The sequence below is a fragment of the Oncorhynchus clarkii genome, unplaced genomic scaffold, assembly GCF_045791955.1.
Source record: "Oncorhynchus clarkii lewisi isolate Uvic-CL-2024 unplaced genomic scaffold, UVic_Ocla_1.0 unplaced_contig_3046_pilon_pilon, whole genome shotgun sequence".
NCBI classification, from domain to species: Eukaryota; Metazoa; Chordata; class Actinopteri; order Salmoniformes; family Salmonidae; genus Oncorhynchus; species Oncorhynchus clarkii.
In genome coordinates, this window is record NW_027257998.1 from 202,501 (window position 1) to 223,620 (window position 21,120).

At 48.2% G+C, this 21,120-nt stretch overlaps 2 protein-coding genes across 4 annotated transcripts in view; both read left to right on the top strand.

The window, feature by feature from the left end:
* The window catches only part of LOC139394443 (WASH complex subunit 5), a 76,583-nt gene extending 71,851 nt beyond the window's left edge, over positions 1–4,732 (top strand). The window contains exons 27-29 of the mRNA XM_071142510.1: positions 3,100–3,253; positions 3,726–3,813; positions 4,167–4,732. Of these exons, the coding sequence (XP_070998611.1) occupies positions 3,100–3,253; positions 3,726–3,813; positions 4,167–4,223 (299 nt within the window). The 3' untranslated portion in view covers positions 4,224–4,732. The remainder of the gene's footprint in view (positions 1–3,099; positions 3,254–3,725; positions 3,814–4,166) is intronic.
* A 1,520-nt stretch (positions 4,733–6,252) lies between these two features.
* LOC139394445 (E3 SUMO-protein ligase NSE2-like) lies at positions 6,253–20,199 on the top strand. 3 transcript variants are annotated; one of them, XM_071142515.1, is made up of 7 exons: positions 6,253–6,271; positions 7,690–7,831; positions 11,934–12,046; positions 15,186–15,339; positions 15,474–15,568; positions 17,392–17,498; positions 19,990–20,199. In XM_071142515.1, exons 2-7 carry the CDS (start codon positions 7,717–7,719, stop codon positions 20,078–20,080), a joined length of 675 nt encoding a protein of 224 aa, XP_070998616.1. In that variant the 5' UTR covers positions 6,253–6,271; positions 7,690–7,716; the 3' UTR covers positions 20,081–20,199. The 3 variants fall into 3 exon arrangements, with proteins under 3 accessions (XP_070998616.1, XP_070998614.1, XP_070998615.1); XM_071142513.1 differs by having other exon boundaries at positions 6,259–6,517; XM_071142514.1 differs by having other exon boundaries at positions 6,259–6,381.
* The last annotated feature ends 921 nt before the right edge of the window (positions 20,200–21,120 follow it).

A 21,120-nucleotide genomic window follows, 5' to 3' on the forward strand; every position in this document is an offset into this window, starting at 1 on the left:
CCCCGGGTCCTGATGGTAGTAGGTACCAGGTAGAGGGCTGGGTTCCCCTGGGTCCTGATGGTAGTAGGTACCAGGTAGAGGGCTGGGTTCCCCTGGGTCCTGATGGTAGTAGGTACCAGGTAGAGGGCTGGGTTCCCCTGGGTCCTGATGGTAGTAGGTACCAGGTAGAGGGCTGGGTTCCCGCGGGTCCTGACAGAGATCATTGCGGCGTTGTCTACATTTTTCATGCTGTGGGAGGTCAGACAGACAAATTTTGGGATTAAAATGTCCTACAGATTATTTGTAAACATTAATCTTTCTCCTTTGTATGTGTTACCCTACCTATTGTATTAAAATAACATAATATAAAAAATAATTTACACGCTCAGATTTCTCTGCTTCAACTTCAGTAGTCTACCTCTCCTATTTGGGCGTGAGAGTGCGTCTAGTCCTAGTTGGGCGTGAGAGTGTGTCTAGTCCTATTTGGGCGTGAGAGTGTGTCTAGTCCTAGTTGGGCCTGAGAGTGTGTCTAGTCCTAGTTGGGCCTGAGAGTGTGTCTAGTCCTAGTTGGGCGTGAGAGTGCGTCTAGTCCTATTTGGGCGTGAGAGTGTGTCTAGTCCTATTTGGGCCTGAGAGTGCGTCTAGTCCTATTTGGGCGTGAGAGTGTGTCTAGTCCTAGTTGGGCGTGAGAGTGTGTCTAGTCCTAGTTGGGCGTGAGAGTGTGTCTAGTCCTAGTTGGGCGTGAGAGTGTGTCTAGTCCTAGTTGGGCGTGAGAGTGTGTCTAGTCCTATTTGGACGTGAGAGTGTGTCTAGTCCTAGTTGGGCCTGAGAGTGCGTCTAGTCCTATTTGGGCGTGAGAGTGTGTCTAGTCCTAGTTGGGCGTGAGAGTGTGTCTAGTCCTAGTTGGGCCTGAGAGTGCGTCTAGTCCTATTTGGGCCTGAGAGTGCGTCTAGTCCTAGTTGGGCGTGAGAGTGTGTCTAGTCCTATTTGGGCCTGAGAGTGGTGACTGGGGTTGGGTTGGCTGGCAGGTGACTGGGGTTGGGTTGGCTGGCTGGTGACTGGGGTTGGGTTGGCTGGCTGGTGACTGGGGTTGGGTTGGCTGGCAGGTGACTGGGGTTGGGTTGGCTGGCAGGTGACTGGGGTTGGGTTGGCTGGCAGGTGACTGGGGTTGGGTTGGCTGGCTGGTGACTGGGGTTGGGTTGGCTGGCAGGTGACTGGGGTTGGGTTGGCTGGCAGGTGACTGGGGTTGGGTTGGCTGGCTGGTGACTGGGGTTGGGTTGGCTGACAGGTGACTGGGGTTGGGTTGGCTGGCAGGTGACTGGGGTTGGGTTGGCTGGCGGGTGACTGGGGTTGGGTTGGCTGGTGGGTGACTGGGGTTGGGTTGGCTGGCGGGTGCCTGGGGTTGGGTTGGCTGGCGGGTGACTGGGGTTGGGTTGGCTGGCGGGTGACTGGGGTTGGGTTGGGTTGGCTGGCGGGTGACTGGGGTTGGGTTGGGTTGGCTGGTGGATGACTGGGGTTGGGTTGGCTGGCAGGTGACTGGGGTTGGGTTGGCTGGCAGGTGACTGGGGTTGGGTTGGGTTGGCAGGTGACTTGGGGTGGGTTGGGTTGGCTGGCGAGTGACTGGGGTTGGGTTGACTGGCGGGTGACTGGGGTTGGGTTGGCTGGCGGGTGACTGGGGTTGGGTTGGCTGGCGGGTGACTGGGGTTGGGTTGGCTGGCGGGTGACTGGGGTTGGGTTGGCTGGCGGGTGACTGGGGTTGGGTTGGCTGGCGGGTGACTGGGGTTGGGTTGGCTGGCGGGTGACTGGGGTTGGGTTGGCTGGCGGGTGACTGGGGTTGGGTTGGCTGGGGGGTGACTGGGGTTGGGTTGGCTGGGGGGTGACTGGGGTTGGGTTGGCTGGCGGGTGACTGGGGTTGGGTTGGGTTGGCTGGCGGGTGACTGGGGTTGGGTTGGGTTGGCTGGCGGGTGACTGGGGTTGGGTTGGGTTGGCTGGCGGGTGACTGGGGTTGGGTTGGGTTGGCTGGCGGGTGACTGGGGTTGGGTTGGCTGGCAGGTGACTGGGGTTGGGTTGGGTTGGCTGGCGGGTGACTGGGGTTGGGTTGGGTTGGCTGGCAGGTGACTGAGGTTGGGTTGGGTTGGCTGGCAGGTGACTGAGGTTTGGTTGGGTTGGCTGGCAGGTGACTTGGGTTGGGTTGGCTGGCAGGTGACTGAGGTTGGGTTGGCTGGCAGGTGACCTGGGTTGGGTTGGCTGGCAGGTGACCTGGGTTGGGTTGGCTGGCAGGTGACCTGGGGTTGGGTTGGGTTGGTTGGGTGGGGTTGGGTTGGGTTGGCTGGCAGGTGACTGGGGTTGGGTTGGCTGGCAGGTGACCTGGGGTTGGGTTGGCTGTCGGATGACTGGGGTTGGGTTGGGTTGGCTGGCAGGTGACTGGGGTTGGGTTGGCTAGCAGGTGACTGAGGTTGGGTTGGCTGGCAGGTGACGGGTTGGGTTTGGTGGCAGGTGACCTGGGTTGGGTTGGCTGGCTGGCAGGTGACTGGGGTTGGGTTGGCTGGCAGGTGACCTGGGTTGGGTTGGCTGGCAGGTGACTGGGGTTGGGTTGGGTTGGCTGGCAGGTGACTGGGGTCGGGTTGGGTTGGCTGGCAGGTGACTGGGGTTGGGTTGGGTTGGCTGGCAGGTGACTGGGGTTGGGTTGGCTGGCGGATGACTGGGGTTGGGTTGGCTGGCGGATGACTGGGGTTGGGTTGGTTGGCGGGTGACTGGGGTTGGGTTGGTTGGCGGGTGACTGGGGTTGGGTTGGCTGGCAGGTGACTGGGGTTGGGTTGGGTTGGCTGGCAAGTGACTGGGGTTGGGTTGGCTGGCAAGTGACTGGGGTTGGGTTGGCATGCAAGTGACCGGGGTTGGGTTGGCTGGCAGGTGACTTGGGTTGGTTGGCAGGTGACTGGGGTTGGGTTGGGTTGGCTGGCAGGTGACCGGGGTTGGGTTGTACCCATGTTGAGTGTGTCCCACCATGTGATTGGCTGGTCCTGACCCATGTTGAGTGTGTCCCACCACGTGATTGGCTGGTCCTGACCCATGTTGAGTGTGTCCCACCATGTGATTGGCTGTATTCTCCTGTTTGTCCAGGGATGACGTGCAGGAAAGCCACCGACCCGGTAGACTGGTCTCCTCTGGTTCTTGGCCTGCTCACTCTGCTGAAGCAGTTCCACTCCAGATACACAGAGCAGTTCCTGGCTCTCATTGGGCAATTCATACGCTCTGTCATGGAACAGTGCACCAGGTACGTTTTGATTGATTGATTTGTTGATTGGTTGATTTGTTGATTGATTGATTTGTTGAGTGATTTATTGATTTGTTGAGTGATTGATTTGTTTGATTGATTTGTTGAGTGATTGATTTGTTTGATTGATTGATTGATTTGTTGATTGATTGATTTGATTGTTTTGCCAGTTTAAAAACCTCACATATACACATTAATTTTAAGAGCGTAACAGTGATATCACAGTAAAGTCAGATTTATTTATATATAACACATGTAGTGCTAGTGAACGTTGCCCAAGGCTGCTATTTCAAACAGCTCTTTCCTGCAACAAAAAAACAAACGTTACCTCCATAGATCTAATCTGTATAAATACAATTTGAATGCAAAAAAATGTAAGTACATTTTGTGGATCACTGTGTTATTATATGTGGATTATATTCTGCTTCAAATTGAATGAAATGTAGATTTTTGGTAAATAATTATTTTCCAGTCAGAAGATCCCGGACATGCCGTCCGACGTGGTGGGAGCTCTGATGTTTCTGGAGGATTACGTACGCTACACCAAACTGCCTCGCAAGGTAGGATTAGATTAGGATTAGATTAGGATTAGATTAGGATTGGATTAGGATTAGGATTGGATTAGATTAGATTAGGATTAGATTAGGATCAGGATTGGATTAGGATTGGATTAGATTAGGATTGGATTAGGACTAGATTAGGTTTAGATTAGGATTGGATTAGGGTTGGATTAGGGTTGGATTGGATTAGATTTGGATTAGATTTGGATTAGGGTTGGATTGGATTGGATTAGGATTAGATTAGGATTAGCAACAACACCCATGGGGGGGGGGGGGGAAACTATAGATATTCATCTGGAATATTACATTTTACATGCATATAATAATCTGTTGTTGTTTTTCTGTCTTTAAAGGTGGCCGAGGCCCACGTGCCAAGTTTCATCTTTGACGAGTTCAGGACAGTCCTGTGAAGATCTAGACAAAGGCCTCGAGTTCAGGACAGTCCTGTGAAGATCTAGACAAAGGCCTCGAGTTCAGGACAGTCCTGTGAAGATCTAGACAAAGGCCTCGAGTTCAGGACAGTCCTGTGAAGATCTAGACAAAGGCCTCGAGTTCAGGACAGTCCTGTGAAGATCTAGACAAAGGCCTCGAGTTCAGGACGGACCTGTGAAGATCTAGACAAAGGCCTCGAGTTCAGGACGGACCTGTGAAGATCTAGACAAAGGCCTCGAGTTCAGGACAGTCCTGTGAAGATCTAGACAAAGGACTCTTGGTTTAACTTTCTGTTGATTCATTCATTTTGACTTTAATTAATCTCTTGGTTACGTAATGACCTTTAATGTGCTAATGCTTTAGTAACACTGTAAATAGTTGAATGGTTTTTAATAACATCAGGTGTTACCAGCTTTGGTATAATGTCACCGTGGTAATATGTCATTCATTAAATACAAAAGAGGCTTTGAATAAATATAATGGTATATAATTTTGTTGATTTTTAGATTTTTTTTATTTTATATAACAGAACTTTTTTTTAAACATTTTAAAATCCAAGCAATTTACAGTAAGTTTTTGGTGTCTTTTTATTTTGAAGAAATGTCTGGCTGGACTTCCTCCTCCTTCAATGAGACTGGATTCATTGGTCCAGATCCTGTCCGACTACATGAGCAGATGTTGCATCGACCGTCAACCAATGGTTGCGTGCCACGTCATAAACTGTGTCGCCTGGCCATCATAAAACACATTGATATATCATATAATGTGGATCCTAATAGTTTCCTCAGCATACTAGAGCTGGTGCGACATTCTGTATAATATTTAAAAATATATATACAAATCCTTCAATAGCATCAACCTATTTCATGTTACAAAAAAACAGGCAAAATGTTGACAAAATTAAAAGCTGCTTAGCTCCCAGTCTCTCCCGTTTTTAATTCAACACAGGTCGCTTGGACCGTGGTGTTCTCAGTCCTTTCTCTCGTCTCCTGATCGAGATGCTGAACACAGGAGTAGAAAACCACGAGGGGGAATGATTGGTATCTACCCCGATACCTGATGTTAATCTGTTCAACATGACAACATGGTAACTAATACATGTGGTGTAGTTACTTGAGTTTTAGACAAAGCAGCAATCTAAGTCCCCTGACTTGGTGTCCAGTATATGTGTGGGTACAGGGGTTACCTGACTTGGTGTCAGGTGTCTGTGTGGGTACAGGGGTTACCTGACTTGGTATCAAGTGTCTGTGTGGGTACAGGGGTTACCTGACTTGGTATCAAGTGTCTGTGTGGGTACAGGGGTTACCTGACTTGGTATCAAGTGTATGTGTGGTTACAGGGGTTACCTGACTTGGTATCAAGTGTCTGTGTGGGTATAGGGGTTAACTGACTTGGTGTCCAGTATATGGGGTTACCTAACCTGGTGTCAAGTGTCTGTGTGGGTACAGGGGTTAACTGACTTGGTGTCCAGTGTCTGTGTGGGTACAGGGGTTAACTGACTTGTTGTCCAGTGTCTGTGTGGGTACAGAGGTTTCCTCTATATGCTGTATAGTGAGTGATATGTATAGATATACCATTTCTAGAAGTCATATTCCTCATCTAATCTTGACATGTTATGAGTTGAGATTTGGAAGGATGGCCTCGAGATTAGACCACATAGGTTAATGTAGCCCATCACAGGCCCCTGATCCTGTGCAGGGAAGTATTTTGGAGTGGACTGTGATTGAATAAGTATGATTAATAAATATATTTATTAATTTAATTTATATTCATTTATTTTGTAATGTTTTTTTTAGTTTACGTTTTTTATTTTGTATGATATCGTTTTCCCTCTTTCCCGAAATTGTATTCTTATTATTATTAATAGTTATCAATAATGTTGTTATTATCTTATTCAATACCCCGTCCAGCTGGTGGCGATAATGCACTCCTAACAGTGGATGCCAACCGCCGTTCAACCACATCGAAGAAGAAGAAGATTTAGACCACCTCAAGAGGAACCGGAAACGAGAACAAACTTTTCCCGGTAATTTTACGCAGCTAAAGTTGTTTAGTATTTTCTCTTATTTAGACACCAACACATTAAAGAACACGTCTACAACCTGTAAAAACCATCCCAGCGAGGAAAGTCGTGAGGTTAGCGAGCTATTTATTGGCACGCTCTTGCTTAGCCGCCAATAGTTAGTGATTATAGCGTAACGTTAACCGGCTGGCCAGGTATCAACATAGCCAGTCAGTGCACTTGTTGGTGATACGTGGATTCAACCTGAAGGTAGCTACAGATAACTTGTTTTGTGACCGTATGCAGGTTATTATTCCAACTTTGCTCTAACGTTAAGTCGACTACACAAGGTCTCTGTGAGCAACTGAATCAGGTGTGTTTTGAGCAAGGCTGGAACAAAAACCTGCACACCAGTTCTCCAGGGATTAGGGTTGGACATCCTGGCATCTGCTCCAATATACCGAGGGTGGCTTGATTCATTATAACCAGGACCCTGTGTTTTGGTTAATTCATTATAACCAGGTCCCTGTGTTTTGGTTAATCGTGTGGATTCATTCTAGCTAGGTCCCTGTGTTTTGGTTAATCGTGTTGATTCACTATAACTAGGACCCTGTGTTTTGGTTAATCGTGTTAATTCATTATAACTAGGACCCTGTGTTTTGATTGATTCATTATAACCAGGTCCCTGTGCTTTGGTTGATTCATTATAACCAGGTCCCTGTGTTTTGGTTAATCGTGTTGATTCATTATAACTAGGACCCTGTGTTTTGGTTAATCGTGTTGATCCATTATAACTAGGTCCCTGTGTTTTGGTTAATCGTGTTGATTCATTATAACCAGGACCCTGTGTTTTGGTTCATTCATTATAACTAGGACCCTGTGTTTTGGTTGATTCATTATAACCAGGACCCTGTGTTTTGGTTAATCATGTTGATTCATTATAACTAGGTCCCTGTGTTTTGGTTAATCATGTTGATTCATTATAACTAGGTCCCTGTGTTTTGGTTAATCGTGTTGATTCATTATAACTAGGTCCCTGTGTTTTGGTTAATCGTGTTGATTCATTATAACCAGGACCCTGTGTTTTGGTTAATCACGTTGATTCATTATAACCAGGACCCTGTGTTTTGGTTAATCACGTTGATTCATTATAACTAGGACCTTGTGTTTTGGTTAATCATGTTGATTCATTATAACTAGGTCCCTGTGTTTTGGTATTTTTTTAAATTGGAAGCCTTTTCTAAAAATTTGAATTAGAACAAAAATGAAAGCAGTTGTCTGAGGATGTTTCTGGACCATCTGACATGAAAAAGAAACAGGACCGTTTGATTCCAAATCTTTTAAATAAAGTTAAAAAAAAAAAACAATGTCATGTGACAAACACGATTAACCAAAACACAAAGGGACCTAATATTCTAACAACTTAACATCTCTTGTTTCAGATACTTTCTCATGTTTTAGATTTCAACATGTCCTTGAGTGCAGTCCACTCCACACTGTCTAGTCTGAAAACATGTCAGGCAGATATTGGAACGGGGATGGACATTGTGACCGACGTCGCTCTGGACGTGGCAGAAACAGCAGGTAGGTTAGTGGCACGTCTCTATCAGAGAGACACTTGTGGCAGAAACAGCAGGTAGGTTAGTGGCACGTCTCTATCAGAGAGACACTTGTGGCAGAAACAGCAGGTAGGTTAGTGGCACGTCTCTATCAGAGAGACACTTGTGGCAGAAACAGCAGGTAGGTTAGTGGCACGTCTCTATCAGAGAGACACGTGTGGCAGAAACAGCAGGTAGGTTAGTGGCACGTCTCTATCAGAGAGACACGTGTGGCAGAAACAGCAGGTAGGTTAGTGGCACGTCTCTATCAGAGAGACACTTGTGGCAGAAACAGCAGGTAGGTTAGTGGCACGTCTCTATCAGAGAGACACGTGTGGCAGAAACAGCAGGTAGGTTAGTGGCACGTCTCTATCAGAGAGACACGTGTGGCAGAAACAGCAGGTAGGTTAGTGGCACGTCTCTATCAGAGAGACACTTGTGGCAGAAACAGCAGGTAGGTTAGTGGCACGTCTCTATCAGAGAGACACGTGTGGCAGAAACAGCAGGTAGGTTAGTGGCACGTCTCTATCAGAGAGACACTTGTGGCAGAAACAGCAGGTAGGTTAGTGGCACGTCTCTATCAGAGAGACACTTGTGGCAGAAACAGCAGGTAGGTTAGTGGCACATCTCTATCAGAGAGACACTTGTGGCAGAAACAGCAGGTAGGTTAGTGGCACGTCTCTATCAGAGAGACACGTGTGGCAGAAACAGCAGGTAGGTTAGTGGCACGTCTCTATCAGAGAGACACTTGTGGCAGAAACAGCAGGTAGGTTAGTGGCACGTCTCTATCAGAGAGACACGTGTGGCAGAAACAGCAGGTAGGTTAGTGGCACGTCTCTATCAGAGAGACACTTGTGGCAGAAACAGCAGGTAGGTTAGTGGCACGTCTCTATCAGAGAGACACTTGTGGCAGAAACAGCAGGTAGGTTAGTGGCACGTCTCTATCAGAGAGACACGTGTGGCAGAAACAGCAGGTAGGTTAGTGGCACGTCTCTATCAGAGAGACACGTGTGGCAGAAACAGCAGGTAGGTTAGTGGCACGTCTCTATCAGAGAGACACTTGTGGCAGAAACAGCAGGTAGGTTAGTGGCACGTCTCTATCAGAGAGACACTTGTGGCAGAAACAGCAGGTAGGTTAGTGGCACGTCTCTATCAGAGAGACACGTGTGGCAGAAACAGCAGGTAGGTTAGTGGCACGTCTCTATCAGAGAGACACTTGTGGCAGAAACAGCAGGTAGGTTAATGGCACATCTCTATCAGAGAGACACTTGACTGTGCTGGTAATATCTTTGTCGAATCCTTCTCACTGGACAGGCTCTTTGTGTGTATGTAGTCAACGGGACTGACTGACTGACTGACTGACTGTCTGACTGTCTGACTGACTGACTGACTGACTGACTGATTGACCGACCGACCGACCGACCGACCGACCGACCGACCGACCGGCTAGGAAGTGGAAGTGGTTCACACAAGGATGTCACTTGAGGATTTTGGTATGTTGACGTTTTTACGAGCCCAGGTCAAACATCTGTGCCGTGTGATATTTGAAAATATTAAATCTCTCACATTTTCAACTAGCCCGGTCTGGAAAGCACTAGCCAGCAGGCTAATTGGATACATTTTCTACTAGCTCGGTCTGGAAAGCACTAGCCAGCAGGCTAGTTGGACACATTTTCTACTAGCCCGGTCTGGAAAGCACTAGCCAGCAGGCTAGTTGGACACATTTTCTACTAGCTCGGTCTGGAAAGCACTAGCCAGCAGGCTAGTTGGACACATTTTCTACTAGCCCGGTCTGAAAAGCACTAGCCAGCAGGTTAGTTGGACACATTTTCTACTAGCTCGGTCTGGAAAGCACTAGCCAGCAGGCTAGTTGGACACATTTTCTACTAGCCCGGTCTGAAAAGCACTAGCCAGCAGGTTAGTTGGACACATTTTCTACTAGCCCGGTCTGACAAGCACTAGCCAGCAGGCTAGTTGGATACATTTTCTACTAGCTGGGTCTGGAAAGCACTAGCCAGCAGACTAGTTGGACACATTTTCTACTAGCCCGGTCTGGAAAGCACTAGCCAGCAGGCTAGTTGGACACATGTTCTACTAGCCCGGTCCGAAAAGCACTAGCCAGCATGCTAGTTGGACACATTTTCTACTAGCTCGGTCTGAAAAGCACTAGCCAGCAGGCTAGTTGGACACATTTTCTACTAGCCCGGTCTGAAAAGCACTAGCCAGCAGGCTAGTTGGACACATTTTCTACTAGCTCGGTCTGAAAAGCACTAGCCAGCAGGCTAGTTGGACACATTTTCTACTAGCCCGGTCTGGAAAGCACTAGCCAGCAGGCTAGTTGGACACATTTTCTACTAGCCCGGTCTGGAAAGCACTAGCCAGCAGGCTAGTTGGATACATTTTCTACTAGCCCGGTCTGGAAAGCACTAGCCAGCAGGCTAGTTGGACACATTTTCTACTAGCCCGGTCTGGAAAGCACTTGCCAGCAGGCTAGTTGGAGACATTTTCTATTAGCCCGGTCTGGAAAGCACTAGCCAGCAGGCTAGTTGGACACATTTTCTACTAGCCCGGTCTGGAAAGCAGTAGCCAGCAGGCTAGTTGGACACATTTTCTACTAGCCCGGTCTGGAAAGCACTAGCCAGCAGGCTAGTTGGACACATTTTCTACTAGCCCGGTCCGAAAAGCACTAGCCAGCAGGCTAGTTGGACACATTTTCTACTAGCTCGGTCTGGAAAGCACTAGCCAGCAGGCTAGTTGGACACATTTTCTACTAGCTCGGTCTGGAAAGCACTTGCCAGCAGGCTAGTTGGACACATTTTCTACTAGCCTGGTCTGGAAAGCACTTGCCAGCAGACTAGTTGGACACATTTTCTACTAGCCCGGTCTGGAAAGCACTAGCCAGCAGGCTAGTTGGACACATTTTCTACTAGCCCGGTCCGAAAAGCACTAGCCAGCAGGCTAGTTGGACACATTTTCTACTAGCTCGGTCTGGAAAGCACTAGCCAACAGGCTAGTTGGACACATTTTCTACTAGCCCGGTCTGGAAAGCACTAGCCAGCAGGCTAGTTGGACACATTTTCTACTAACCCGGTCTGGAAAGCACTAGCCAGCAGGCTAGTTGGACACATTTTCTACTAGCTCGGTCTGAAAAGCACTAGCCAACAGGCTAGTTGGACACGTGTTCTACTAGCTCGGTTTGGAAAGCACTAGCCAGCAGGCTAGTTGGACACATTTTCTACTTGCACGGTCTGAAAAGCACTAGCCAGCAGGCTAGTTGGACACATTTTCTACTAGCTCGGTCTGAAAAGCACTAGCCAACAGGCTAGTTGGACACGTGTTCTACTAGCTCGGTTTGGAAAGCACTAGCCAGCAGGCTAGTTGGACACATTTTCTACTTGCACGATCTGAAAAGCACTTGCCAGCAGACTAGTTGGACACATTTTCTACTAGCCCGGTCTGGAAAGCACTAGCCAGCAGGCTAGTTGGACACATTTTCTACTAGCCCGGTCTGGAAAGCACTAGCCAGCAGGCTAGTTGGACACATTTTCTACTAGCCCGGTCTGGAAAGCACTAGCCAGCAGTCTAGTTGGACACATTTTCTACTAGCCCGGTCTGGAAAGCACTAGCCAGCAGTCTAGTTGGACACATTTTCTACTAGCTCGGTCTGAAAAGCACTAGCCAACAGGCTAGTTGGACACGTGTTCTACTAGCTCGGTTTGGAAAGCACTAGCCAGCAGGCTAGTTGGACACATTTTCTACTAGCCCGGTCCGAAAAGCACTAGCCAGCAGGCTAGTTGGACACACATTCTACTATACAGAGCTATGGAATGCTGTCTACCATTTGGTAGCTTGTGTCACCATAACAACAGTATACAGAGCTATGGAATGCTGTCTACCATTTGGTAGCTTGTGTCACCATAACAACAGTATACAGAGCTATGGAATGCTGTCTACCATTTGGTAGCTTGTGTCACCATAACAACAGTATACAGGGCTATGGAATGCTGTCTAACATTTGGAAGCTTGTCACCATAACAAACAGTATACAGAGATATGAATAATTTAGTATGATGTGATGATTATTACAGGAACTGAGAATGATGCAGTCCTGAAGAAGCTGGAGGTGATGATGCTGGAGTGTGCCAAACTGGACCAGGAGATCAACTGCTTCGTTGAGGTGGTGAACTGTGTCACTGCAGAGGTGAAGTACTGAACTGCAGGGGTCAAAGTTCATTTTCTGTCGGATGGATTCTGGAGATAAGTGTGGATCCTCAAACGGCAGTGTGTAGCCTACTGTAGCTGTTGGATAAGGAATTACAATCTTCTACGTTATCACTCAGAATGCCACTTTCCAGTGATACTAGTCATGTAATGGTGGTATTAAACTAAACCTGACAATAGATGATCTATTTACCTAGTCCTGTAATGGTGTTATTATAGACAATAGATGATCTATTTACCTAGTCCTGTAATGGTGTTATTATAGACAATAGATTATATATTTACCTAGTCATGTTATTAAACTAAACCAGACAATAGATGATCTATTTACCTAGTCCTGTAATGGTGTTATTATAGACAATAGATGATCTATTTACCTAGTCCTGTAATGGTGTTATTATAGACAATAGATTATCTATTTACCTAGTCCTGTAATGGTGTTATTAAACTAAACCAGTCAATAGATGATCTATTTACCTAGTCCTGTAATGGTGTTATTATAGACAATAGATGATCTATTTACCTAGTCCTGTAATGGTGTTATTATAGACAATAGATGATCTAGTTACCTAGTCCTGTAATGGTGTTATTATAGACAATAGATGATCTATTTACCTAGTCCTGTAATGGTGTTATTATAGACAATAGATGATCTATTTACCTAGTCCTGTAATGGTGTTATTATAGACAATAGATTATCTATTTACCTAGTCCTGTAATGGTGTTATTAAACTAAACCAGTCAATAGATGATCTATTTACCTAGTCCTGTAATGGTGTTATTATAGACAATAGATGATCTATTTACCTAGTCCTGTAATGGTGTTATTATAGACAATAGATGATCTATTTACCTAGTCCTGTAATGGTGTTATTATAGACAATAGATGATCTAGTTACCTAGTCCTGTAATGGTGTTATTATAGACAATAGATGATCTATTTACCTAGTCCAAATATATTGATGAAAGTCACCTTGTCCTAGAGATATATTGATAAAAGTCACCTTGTCCTAGAGATATATTGATAAAAGTCACCTTGTCCTAGAGATATATTGATAAAAGTCACCTTGTCCTAGAGATATATTGATAAAAGTCACCTTGTCCTGGAGATATATTGATAAAAGTCACCTTGTCCTAGAGATATATTGATAAAAGTCACCTTGTCCTAGAGATCTATTGATAAAAGTCACCTTGTCCTAGAGATATATTGATAAAAGTCACCTTGTCCTAGAGATATATTGATAAAAGTCACCTTGTCCTAGAGATATATTGATAAAAGTCACCTTGTCCTAGAGATATATTGATAAAAGTCACCTTGTCCTAGAGATCTATTGATAAAAGTCACCTTGTCCTGGAGATATATTGATAAAAGTCACCTTGTCCTGGAGATATATTGATAAAAGTCACCTTGTCCTAGAGATATATTGATAAAAGTCACCTTGTCCTGGAGATCTATTGATAAAAGTCACCTTGTCCTAGAGATATATTGATAAAAGTCACCTTGTCCTAGAGATATATTGATAAAAGTCACCTTGTCCTAGAGATATATTGATAAAAGTCACCTTGTCCTAGAGATATATTGATAAAAGTCACCTTGTCCTAGAGATATATTGATAAAAGTCACCTTGTCCTAGAGATATATTGATAAAAGTCACCTTGTCCTAGAGATATATTGATAAAAGTCACCTTGTCCTAGAGATATATTGATAAAAGTCACCTTGTCCTAGAGATATATTGATAAATGTCACCTTGTCCTATAGAGATTGACATGGTAATTAAAATGCCACACCGGGGTAAACTACACCAAACACAGGCCTTATTTCAACTGTTTCTAAAATCCCCTATAGGGGGGGAAAATGAATGGTGAGAGAAAGATTGGAACCATTTCCCTGTTTTTGACCCGCTAGGTTTTATGGGTATTATGACACCACCTCCACGGTGGGGCTCTATAACACCCAGGTCGTATTCCTTTGGCACCAGACTTATCGAAGCAGTCTGAAACAGGGAGGGACTAACTGATCATCTGAAACAGGGAGGGACTAACTGATCGTCTGAAACGGGGAGGGACTAACTGATCGTCTGAAACAGGGAGGGACTAACTGATCGTCTGAAACAGGGAGGGACTAACTGATCGTCTGAAACAGGGAGGGACTAACTGATCGTCTGAAACAGGGAGGGACTAACTGATCAGCTGAAACAGGGAGGGACTAACTGATCAGCTGAAACAGGGAGGGACTAACTGATCAGCTGAAAAGGGGAGGGACTAACTGATCAGCTGAAAAAGGGAGGGACTAACTGATCGTCTGAAACAGGGAGGGACTAACTGATCGTCTGAAACAGGGAGGGACTAACTGATCGTCTGAAACAGGGAGGGACTAACTGATCGTCTGAAACAGGGAGGGACTAACTGATCGTCTGAAACAGGGAGGGACTGTTTTTATTTTCCATTGCAAAACTTTTTGCTACGGTGTTCACGAATGAGCACCTGTCTTCCCCCCCCCCCCCAGAGCACCTGTCTGCCCCCCTAGAGCACCTGTCTGCCCCCCCAGAGCACCTGTCTGCCCCCCTAGAGCACCTGTCTGCCCCCCCTAGAGCACATGTCTGCCCCCCCTAGAGCACATGTCTGCCCCCCCCTAGAGCACATGTCTGCCCCCCCCTAGAGCACATGTCTGCCCCCCCCTAGAGCACATGTCTGCCCCCCCCTAGAGCACCTGTCTGCCCCCCCAGAGCACCTGTCTGCCCCCCCTAGACCACCTGTCTGTCCCACCCCCTAGACCACCTGTCTGCCCCCCCTAGAGCACCTGTCTGCCCCCCCTAGAGCACCTGTCTGCCCCCCCTAGAGCACCTGTCTGCCCCCCCTAGAGCACCTGTCTGCCCCCCCTAGAGCACCTGTCTGCCCCCCCTAGAGCACCTGTCTGCCCCCCCTAGAGCACCTGTCTGCCCCCCCTAGAGCACATGTCTGCCCCCCCTAGAGCACCTGTCTGCCCCCCTAGACCACCTGTCTGTCCCCCCCCCCTAGACCACCTGTCTGCCCCCCCTAAAGCACCTGTCTGCCGGCCCCCAGCACCTGTCTGCCCCCCCCAGCACCTGTCTGATGTCACCTGCCTCCTGTTCTCCAGGTGAGGAACCAAGAGCCCGAGGCCATGTTCAGACTGAAGTCTCTGGTGAAGGAGAAGTTCACTGAGAGACACGGCAGTCTGTCTGAGGGAGAGCTACAGAACCACGTCAAGCTGGTCAGCTTTAAGGAGAACGTCAGAAACGCACTCAAAACAGGTGAGGCACGCACACACACACACGCACACACACACACACACACACACACACACACACTAGTTGTATGTAGACTAGCAGCATGTCCCACATGGTGACTGGTAACCTGTCTTGTGTGTATGTTCTGTCTCCATCAGTGAACCCTGAGGCAGCAGAGAATATGGAGGAGGAGCTGGATGAGGATGTTGCTGTGACGCAGAGTGAGGTTAACTTCACCTGTCCCCTGACTCAGGTTGGTCTCAGTATCTAACCTGTCCCCTGACTCAGGTTGGTCTCTCTCCTCCTGTCAGTATCTAACCTGTCCCCTGACTCAGGTTGGTCTCTCCTCCTCCTGTCAGTATCTAACCTGTCCCCTGACTCAGGTTGGTCTCTCTCCTCCTGTCAGTATCTAACCTGTCCCCTGACTCAGGTTGGTCTCTCCTCCTCCTGTCAGTATCTAACCTGTCCCCTGACTCAGGTTGGTCTCTCCTCCTCCTGTCAGTATCTAACCTGTCCCCTGACTCAGGTTGGTCTCTCCTCCTCCTGTCAGTATCTAACCTGTCCCCTGACTCAGGTTGGTCTCTCCTCCTCCTGTCAGTATCTAACCTGTCCCCTGACTCAGGTTGGTCTCTCTCCTCCTGTCAGTATCTAACCTGTCCCCTCACTCAGGTTGGTCTCTCTCCTCCTGTCAGTATCTAACCTGTCCCCTCACTCAGGTTGGTCTCTCTCCTCCTGTCAGTATCTAACCTGTCCCCTGACTCAGGTTGGTCTCTCCTCCTCCTGTCAGTATCTAACCTGTCCCCTGACTCAGGTTGGTCTCTCCTCCTCCTGTCAGTATCTAACCTGTCCCCTGACTCAGGTTGGTCTCTCCTCCTCCTGTCAGTATCTAACCTGTCCCCTGACTCAGGTTGGTCTCTCCTCCTCCTGTCAGTATCTAACCTGTCCCCTCACTCAGGTTGGTCTAGCCTGTCCCCTGACTCAGGTTGGTCTCTCTCCTCCTGTCAGTATCTAACCTGTCCCCTGACTCAGGTTGGTCTCTCTCCTCCTGTCAGTATCTAACCTGTCCCCTCACTCAGGTTGGTCTCTCCTCCTCCTGTCAGTAACTAGCCTGTCCCCTGACTCAGGTTGGTCTCTCTCCTCCTGTCAGTAACTAACCTGTCCCCTGACTCAGGTTGGTCTCTACTCCTGTCAGTAACTAACCTGTCCCCTGACTCAGGTTGGTCTCTCCTCCTCCTGTCAGTAACTAACCTGTCCCCTGACTCAGGTTGGTCTCTCTCCTCCTGTCAGTATCTAACCTGTCCCCTGACTCAGTTTGGTCTCTACTCCTCCTGTCAGTATCTAACCTGTCCCCTGACTCAGGTTGGTCTCTACTCTTCCTGTCAGTATCTAACCTGTCCCCTGACTCAGGTTGGTCTCTCTCCTCCTGTCAGTAACTAGCCTGTCCCCTGACTCAGGTTGGTCTCTACTCCTCCTGTCAGTATCTAACCTGTCCCCTGACTCAGGTCGGTCTCTCTCCTCCTGTCAGTAACTAGCCTGTCCCCTGACTGTTTGGTCTCTACTCCTCCTGTCAGTATCTAACCTGTCCCCTGACTCAGGTTGGTCTCTACTCCTCCTGTCAGTAACTTCACCTGTCCCCTGACTCAGGTTGGTCTCTCCTCCTCCTGTCAGTATCTAACCTGTCCCCTCAGGTTGGTCTCTACTCCTCCTGTCAGTATCTAACCTGTCCCCTCAGGTTGGTCTCTCTCTTCCTGTCAGTGTCTAACCTGTCCCCTCAGGTATGTCTTTCCCACTGTAAACTAATCTGCCCGGCAACAGGACAATAAAGCCTTACAGTCTGGTTGTGTCCATGTTGTTGTGTGGCCCTGCAGGTGGAGATGGTATGTCTTTCCCCCACTGTAAACTAATCTGCCCGGCAACAGGACAATAAAGCCTTACAGTCTGGTTGTGTCCATGTTGTTGTGTGGCCCTGCAGGTGGAGATGGTATGTCTTTCCCCCACTGTAAACTAATCTGCCCGGCAACAGGACAATAAAGCCTTACAGTCTGGTTGTGTCCATGTTGTTGTGTGGCCCTGCAGGTGGAGATGGTTAACCCAATGAAGAACAAGAAGTGTAACCACCACTACGACCGGGACGCCATTATGGGGATGATCAAGGCCAGGCAAAACCAGAAGAAGAAGTTACGGTGAGACGTGACGCTCCTGCTGTCTGGTTTAGTCAATTCATTTACACTCTGTTGTCTTGAGTCTGCCTGTTGCTATAGCACCTTGTCAATCAGGATGTGATGTCTCTCTGTCCTACCCCTGTTGCTATAGCACCTTGTCAATCAGGATGTGATGTCATCTCTCTGTCCTACCCTTGTTGCTATAACACCTTGTCAATCAGGATGTGATGTCATCTCTCTGTCCTACCCCTGTTGCTATAGCACCTTGTCAATCAGGATGTGATGTCTCTCTGTCCTACCCCTGTTGCTATAGCACCTTGTCAATCAGGATGTGATGTCATCTCTCTGTCCTACCCTTGTTGCTATAACACCTTGTCAATCAGGATGTGATGTCATCTCTCTGTCCTACCCCTGTTGCTATAGCACCTTGTCAATCAGGATGTGATGTCATCTCTCTGTCCTACCCCTGTTGCTATAGCACCTTGTCAATCAGGATGTGATGTCATCTCTCTGTCCTACCCTTGTTGCTATAACACCTTGTCAATCAGGATGTGATGTCATCTCTCTGTCCTACCCCTGTTGCTATAGCACCTTGTCAATCAGGATGTGATGTCGTCTCTCTGTCCTACCCTGTTGTTATAGCACCTTGTCAATCAGGATGTGATGTCGTCTCTCTGTCCTACCCTGTTATTGTTAGCACCTTGTCAATCAGGATGTGATGTCGTCTCTCTGTCCTACCCTGTTGTTATAGCACCTTGTCAATCAGGATGTGATGTCGTCTCACTGTCCTACCCCTGTTGCTATAGCACCTTGTCAATCAGGATGTGATGTCATCTCTCTGTCCTACCCCTGTTGCTATAGCACCTTGTCAATCAGGATGTGATGTCGTCTCTCTGTCCTACCCTGTTACTGTTAGCACCTTGTCAATCAGGATGTGATGTCGTCTCTCTGTCCTACCCTGTTACTGTTAGCACCTCGTCAATCAGGATGTGATGTCGTCTCTCTGTCCTACCCTGTTACTGTTAGCACCTTGTCAATCAGGATGTGATGTCGTCTCTCTGTCCTACCCTGCTGTTATAGCACCTTGTCAATCAGGATGTGATGTAGTCTCTCTGTCCTACCCTGTTACTGTTAGCACCTTGTCAATCAGGATGTGATGTCGTCTCTCTGTCCTACCCTGTTGCTATAGCACCTTGTCAATCAGGATGTGATGTCGTCTCTCTGTCCTACCCTGTTGCTATAGCACCTTGTCAATCAGGATGTGATGTCGTCTCTCTGTCCTACCCCTGTTGCTATAGCACCTTGTCAATCAGGATGTGATGTCGTCTCTCTGTCCTACCCGTTGCTATAGCACCTTGTCAATCAGGATGTGATGTCGTCTCTCTGTCCTACCCGTTACTATAGCACCTTGTCAATCAGGATGTGATGTCGTCTCTTTGTCCTACCCTGCTGTTATAGCACCTTGTCAATCAGGATGTGATGTCGTCTCTCTGTCCTACCCTGTTGCTATAGCACCTTGTCAATCAGGATGTGATGTCGTCTCTCTGTCCTACCCCTGTTGCTATAGCACCTTGTCAATCAGGATGTGATGTCGTCTCTCTGTCCTACCCTGTTGTTATAACACCTTGTCAAACAGGATGTGATGTCGTCTCTCTGTCCTACCCTGTTGTTATAGCACCTTGTCAAACAGGATGTGATGTCGTCTCTCTGTCCTACCCTGTTGCTATAGCACCTTGTCAATCAGGATGTGATGTCGTCTCTCTGTCCTACCCTGTTGCTATAGCACCTTGTCAATCAGGATGTGATGTTGTCTCTCTGTCCTACCCTGCTGTTATAGCACCTTGTCAATCAGGATGTGATGTCATCTCTCTGTCCTACCCTGTTGTTATAACACCTTGTCAAACAGGATGTGATGTCGTCTCTCTGTCCTACCCTGTTGTTATAGCACCTTGTCAATCAGGATGTGATGTCGTCTCTCTGTCCTACCCTGTTGCTATAGCACCTTGTCAATCAGGATGTGATGTCTCTCTGTCCTACCCTGTTGTTATAGCACCTTGTCAATCAGGATGTGATGTCGTCTCTCTGTCCTACCCTGTTGTTATAGCACCTTGTCAATCAGGATGTGATGTCGTCTCTCCGTCCTACCCCTGTTGCTATAGCACCTTGTCAATCAGGATGGGATGTCGTCTCTCTGTCCTACCCTTTTGCTATAGCACCTTGTCAATCAGGATGTGATGTCGTCTCTCCGTCCTACCCCTGTTGCTATAGCACCTTGTCAATCAGGATGGGATGTCGTCTCTCTGCCCTACCCTGTTGTTATAGCACCATGTCAATCAGGATGTGATGTCATCTCTCTGTCCTACCCCTGTTGCTATAGCACCTTGTCAATCAGGATGGGATGTCGTCTCTCTGTCCTACCCTGTTGCTATAGCACCTTGTTTTACACTTAAACAACTGTTGCAGTAAAACATTAGATTGATTCATTAGCATATTCCTTTTCTCCGTCCCACAGCTGTCCGGTGGTTGGCTGTGGCAACACGGACGTGAAGCAGGGAGACCTGATCCTAGATCAGATTATGAAGAGACAGATCCAGAAGAGGTAGACTACCAAAGGCATGATTCTGGGGTACGCCAACTCATCAAACCTGACAATAATAATTAGACTTTTATTTAATTGAGGAAAAAACATGACTTGTTGTTGTTGTTGTTGTGACCAGATGTTGCTGCTGTGTCTGATGGTATTTGTTGTTGTTGTGACCAGATGTTGCTGCTGTGTCTGATCGTATTTGTTCGTCACAGAATTGGACTATTCTGAAGTTTGATATAACAAAACCTTTATTTATACATTAGGGATTCATATTTATTAGTCAGTTCAATAAGGGGGGGGCAGGTAGCCTAGTGGTTAGGGGGGGGGGCAGGTAGCCTAGTGGTTAGAGGGGGGAGGGGCAGGTAGCCTAGTGGTTAGAGGGGGGGGGGGGGGGGCAGGTAGCCTAGTGGTTAGAGGGGGTAGCCTAGTGGTTAGAGGGGGGGGGGGGGGGCAGGTAGCCTAGTGGTTAGGGGGGGGGGGGGGCAGGTAGCCTAGTGGTTAGAGGGGGGGGGGGGCAGGTAGCCTAGTGGTTAGAGGGGGTAGCCTAGTGGTTAGAGGGGGGGGGGGGGGGCAGGTAGCCTAGTGGTTAGGGGGGGGGGGGGGCAGGTAGCCTAGTGGTTAGAGGGGGGGGGCAGGTAGCCTAGTGGTTAGAGGGGGTAGCCTAGTGGTTAGAGGGGGGGGGGGGGGGGCAGGTAGCCTAGTGGTTAGAGGGGGTAGCCTAGTGGTTAGAGGGGGGGGGGGCAGGTAGCCTAGTGGTTAGAGGGGGTAGCCTAGTGGTTAGAGGGGGGGGGGCAGGTAGCCTAGTGGTTAGAGGGGGTAGCCTAGTGGTTAGAGGGGGGGGGGCAGGTAGCCTAGTGATTAGAGGGGGTAGCCTAGTGGTTAGAGGGGGGGGGGGGGCAGGTAGCCTAGTGATTAGAGGGGGAGGCAGGTAGCCTAGTGATTAGAGGGGGTAGCCTAGTGGTTAGAGGGGGGGGGGGGGGGGGGCAGGTAGCCTAGTGATTAGAGGGGGTAGCCTAGTGGTTAGGGGGGGGGGGGGGGCAGGTAACCTAGTGATTA